The 5,788-nt window shown below is 32.6% G+C and overlaps 1 protein-coding gene across 1 annotated transcript; it reads left to right on the top strand.

Annotated features, from left to right (window-relative positions):
* The first annotated feature begins 2,037 nt into the window (after positions 1–2,037).
* LOC145093009 (cytochrome P450 84A1-like) lies at positions 2,038–4,350 on the top strand. Its single transcript, XM_079031039.1, has 2 exons — positions 2,038–3,062; positions 3,537–4,350. Exons 1-2 carry the CDS (start codon positions 2,175–2,177, stop codon positions 4,158–4,160), a joined length of 1,512 nt encoding a protein of 503 aa, XP_078887165.1. The 5' UTR covers positions 2,038–2,174; the 3' UTR covers positions 4,161–4,350.
* Positions 4,351–5,788: the final 1,438 nt, after the last annotated feature.

Here is a 5,788-nt window from a genome sequence, read left to right as displayed (position 1 = left end):
AATATTCTAACATTCTAAAAATTCAATTTGAATATATATAGTATAATATTATATTAGAATATTTCACATATATTTTGAAAAAAAATGTAAATTTTTTATTTTGTTTAATTTAATTAATTTTTATTTAGATAAAATAAATGACGAAAATAATATTTTAAAAAAATTCAAAATTTTCATTTATTTTTCATTTTAAAATATATTTTTTTATCCCTAAAAGGAATGACAACGATTGCGTTCTTATGTCTTACAAAATATAATAATATCACATGACTGTAACTATATATATAGTTTTAGGTTATCTGGATAACAAAAAACCCTAAAGAAAATCCTAAAAATCATAAAAATGCATGAAAAAAAAAATATTTAGAGATCACAAATATTTTTTTTAACTTTATATTTTTAAAAGTGGTAACTTTTTATACAATTTTGCTGATTTTTTTTTTGAAAAAAAAAACCTATGATTTTTAAGAATATAAAGTCAAAAAAAGATTTGTGATCTCTAAGTATTTTTTATACAAATTTTTTTTCGTTATCCATATAACCTTCTATATATATATATATATATATATATATATATATATATATATATATATATATATATATATATATATATATATATATATATATATATATATAATATAAAGAAAACAAATGTCATAATCATATATGATTACTTAGTCTGTGAACAGACATATATATATATATATATATATATATATATATATATATATATATATATATATATATATAATCATTTATAATTACGATACATTGTTGTTGTCGGTACACTTGAGCGTTAGAACGGCAAATGAGAAATATGTGGCCTATGTTAAATTTCAAAATCTCTATTTTTTTTAATATCAAATGAAATATCTCATATATATATATATATATATATATATATATATATATATATATAGATATATATGTATATATATAGACACACACACACACACACACACACACACACATATATATATATATATATATATATAGAGAGAGAGAGAGAGAGAGAGACAGACAGAGAGAGAGAGAGAGAGTTAGATTCAAATGTTTTTACTATCTATTATGTGCTTTAGGATTGATTCTGGACCAATCATTTTAGTTATTTTAAGAAAATAATTAATGCATATTAAATGATGAAGTTCTAATTAATGCTCATTATATCTTTAACATCTAATATAGATTAATTACTTTCTTAAAATAATTAAAATGATTGGTCCATAATCAATCCTACATGCACACAATAGATAGTTAGAACAATATAATCTAACCCTATATATATATATATATATATATATATATATATATATATATATATATAGGTTCAGGTTCATTTTAGACCATTCTAATTTTGTGAGACCGTGAGACCAAATAAAAAAATAATTTTAAAATGCAAAATAAATTGAGAAATCTAAAAAATTTTAAATATTATTTTCGGAAATTGAATTAACTAAAAAAATTTTAAAAAAATCCGTTTTTTTTTTTAAATACGTGAAATATTCTAATAGAATATTACACTGACATATATTCTAAAAAATAATTTTAAAATGCAGAATAAATGGAAAAATCTAAAAATTGTTTTTTAAATATTATTTTCGGAACTTGAATTAACTAAAAAGAAAAAAAATAAATTTCATTTTTTTTGAAAAATACATGAAATATTCTAATAGAATATTACACTGTATATATTCTAAAAAATAATTTTAAAATGCAAAATAAATTGAAAAATCCAAAAATTCTTCTTTTGAATATTATTTTCGGAACTTGAATTAACTAAAAAAAATTAAAAAAATAAAAAAATGCGTCTCACAGTCTTACAAAGTTAGGCCGTATCACATGAATCTAACCTTATATATATATATATATATATATATATATATATATATATATATATATATATATATATATATATATATATATATATATATATATATATGTGTGTGTGTGTGTGTGTGAAAATAGTCAACTTTCCAGGATTAAATATAAAATGATATAAATAAATGCAAACTCATTCAAACAGAGGTGCCCGCTGCATCTCATTTCAACCACTGCCCACCCTGTATATATACACATCACTTGGATCTTCCTTTACCTAGCAGCGTTTTCTAGTTGCACTTCATTACGCTCATACTTCGATAGACTTACTGAACCGAAACTCTTTGCCGGAAAATATGGATCTTATGTCCATCTTACTTTACGTTGTACTCCCTCTCTTAACCTTCTTCCTTCTCTCCCGATTACGCCGAAAACCTCTTCCGCCAGGTCCAAGAGGCTGGCCGCTGATCGGTAACATGTTAATGATGGACCAACTCACCCACCGTGGCCTTGCTCGCTTGGGAGAAAAATACGGTGGTCTTCTTCACCTGAAGATGGGTTTCAGCCATACCGTCGCTGTCTCGTCCCCCGAAATAGCCAGGCAAGTACTCCAAGTTCAAGATAACATCTTCGCAAACCGTCCGGCCACCATCGCCATTAGTTACCTCACCTACGACCGGCAAGACATGGCGTTCGCCAACTACGGTCCCTTCTGGCGTCAGATGCGTAAGCTTTGCGTCATGAAGCTGTTCAGCAGAAAGCGAGCTGAGTCATGGGACTCCGTCAGAGACGAAGTTGTCTCCATGGTCAAAATCACCGCTGCAAGCTCCGGCTCCGCTGTTAACCTTGGAGAGCTTGTTTTCGGGTTAACCCATGATATCATTTACCGAGCAGCTTTCGGGTCTATTTCTCATGAAGGAAAAGAAGAATTCATCAGAATTCTACAAGAATACACAAAGCTTTTTGGTGCTTTCAATTTGGCAGATTTTGTCCCGTGGCTTGGATTTATCGACCCTGCCGGACTGAATACCCGCTTACCGAAGGCCAGGGCGGCGCTTGACAGATTCATTGATAAAATCATCGACGAGCACCTTGCAAAAGAGAGGAAAACCGGCGATGAGGAAGATAATGATATGGTGGATGAGATGTTGGCTTTTTACAGTGAAGAAGGAAAGGTAAACGAAGGAGAGGATTTACAGAACGCGATTAGACTCACCCGAAACAATATCAAAGCCATTATTATGGTAAGTAATTTGTTGTTTACATTAATATATAAAAAAACAAAACAAAAGAACTTTTCAGAAAATATTTGTTTCGTAGTCATTTTGTTGAATATTAACAAAGTCGTAAATACTTTAGCTACTTCTATACGACACATAAAACAATTTTCTGTTGTTTTTGGGTTTTTTAATATTCTATCCAATAAAAAAGTATAAAACATATCTATTTGATGTCATGTTCAATAAAAAAAATGTATTAGGTAGAATCCAAAAAGTTGTCAATATTAATTAAGTATTCGAGTTGATCACACTGGGATATGGATAGAAATTGACTAATTGATTACACATGATTAATACCAGTCCAACACACCAATACATAAATATAGTATATAATTATGTTCTTATCATTGGTTCACAAGTATAGTTCTTTGTTTCATGTATTTCTTGAACTATATTATTGCAATGAATTTGTTATATATTGACATTGTTTATATGTAGGATGTAATGTTTGGTGGGACTGAAACTGTTGCTTCAGCTATCGAATGGGCTTTAACTGAGCTAATGCACACCCCAGAATCCTTAAAACGTGCACAACAAGAGCTCGCTGATGTTGTTGGCCTTGATCGGCGTGTAGAAGAATCAGATTTCGAGAAGCTAACTTACTTCAAATGTGTCATCAAAGAAACCTTACGTCTCCACCCTCCGATCCCTGTCCTTTTGCACCAATCATCAGAAGCCACGTCGGTTGCTGGCTACCACATACCTAAAGGGACACGTGTCATGGTTAACGCATTCGCCATTAATCGTGATAAGAACTCATGGAAGGATCCACACACGTTCAACCCATCACGTTTCTTGCAAGATGGGGCACCCGACTTTAAAGGAAGCAATTATGAGTTTCTTCCATTTGGATCTGGACGTAGATCATGTCCTGGAATGCAACTTGGATTGTACGCAATGGAGATGGCAGTGGCTCACCTTCTTCATTCATTCACATGGCAGTTGCCTGATGGAATGAAACCAAGTGAGATTGACATGAATGATGTGTTTGGACTCACTGCACCAAAAGCGATTCGACTTGTTGCTGTGCCAACTCCTCGGTTGTTGTGTCCGCTGTATTGAGAAACGGCGAAAAGTTTGATATTGTGAAAATTTGTTTATGTTGCATCATGCATCAAATCAGATTGCTTTTCTTTTACATCTTTCTAGTCATCTTCCATAAAGAAAGATATACACAAATTGAATAATGCGTAAAGATTATATTTTCATGTACATTTTGAAATGTTCAAACTCCTTGTGTTTCTTGTGTTCATATTATATTTTCTTCGTCAGAGAATTACACGCATGCTTTGTGTTCATATTTGGGAAAAAAAAAACATATAAGTTTTGCTATCAATGTCATTCCTGGTAAAAATGAATGTTGTTCTTTATGATGTAGCCTAAATGTCAACTTTTTTAGGTTTTTCTCCAACTACAACTGATATGATATGCTGCCTGACGAGTGACTGGGCTTCTTCCAAGTGGGACCTTCCCATTCACAAATTTTTATTATGTTTATTGTCACAATAATGATACTTTTAGTAATATAAATATTACAAATAAATAAACAAACAAATATACATTCTCTCTCTATCATTAGCATATAGATAAAACCGCAATTACATGCATAAAAAAATATATAAACCGCATTATATGAACACCGAATTCGACCCGTCAGCTAGAGCCAACGTGAGAATCATGGAAATCAATAATATTTTGGGCATGTTACGCTTTGAACATTTCACATCTCAACCAATAGGTTTCTATCATTATTATTTTGGGCATGATAATGACTTAGAAGGGTAACTACCTCTTATCTGTGTTCACATATTGGCAACTTCTTCTTTTTTGTACATAAGAAAGAAACTAACTTGTTTTAACTGTGTAACATCCCAAAATCATGACCAAAAATTTTGTTTTTAATTTAATACTAAAACCATAATTGTCAAACCATTAATTTAATACTCCAGCATCGGGCCTCGCCCGATATCAAGCCCCGCCTGGCATCGAGCCCCGCTCGGTATACAGATTTGTCTCTCTTAGGCCCCGCCTGTCTCCGGGCCCCACCCGCTAAACACATACAATCATCTAACATGCTAACACATAAATCAACATACTCTACTGTATCCCTGTCCTAAGAAACATACTCTGCTAATAATTAGATACAGAATTTCGTCCGTACCCAACTAGTTCCAGCCAGGGCTTTGGCAGTGCAAGGTGAGTCTCCTCACTGTGTGAATGGGTCTAAGGCCACAATGCCAGCCCATGTAGTCTATGAGTAGGAAGACTCGGGGGGTTAGCCCTAGGCATTGTTTGCTAGTATGTTATTCTAGACCAAGGACTGATGTCGGGCGAGTGCCTGAGGAATGTTTTCATGTTAGATTATACTTGTTGTATGTGTGATACTTGTATGTGCCTGGTAAAGAGGTGAGTGTGGGCGAGCTCCCATATCTCATCACTAACTGAGTACGAACGATGTTCTGTATCTCATTATTACCAGAGTATGTTTCTTAGGACAGGGATACAGTAAAGTATGTTTCTTTATGTGTTAGCATGTTATAGGATTGTATGTGTTTAGCGGGCGGGCCCCGGAGACAGGCGGGGCCTAAGAGAGACATATATGTATACCGAGCGGGGCTCGATGCCAGGCGGGGCCTGATGTCGGGCGGGGCCCAATGCCAGAGTATTAAATTAATGGTTTGACAATTATG

The sequence above is a fragment of the Lactuca serriola genome, chromosome 3, assembly GCF_051521515.1.
Source record: "Lactuca serriola cultivar US96UC23 chromosome 3, Lser_US96UC23_V15, whole genome shotgun sequence".
Taxonomy (NCBI): Eukaryota; Viridiplantae; Streptophyta; class Magnoliopsida; order Asterales; family Asteraceae; genus Lactuca; species Lactuca serriola.
Note: the sequence above shows the minus strand (reverse complement) of the source record. Positions and strands in the feature narration are given on the sequence as shown.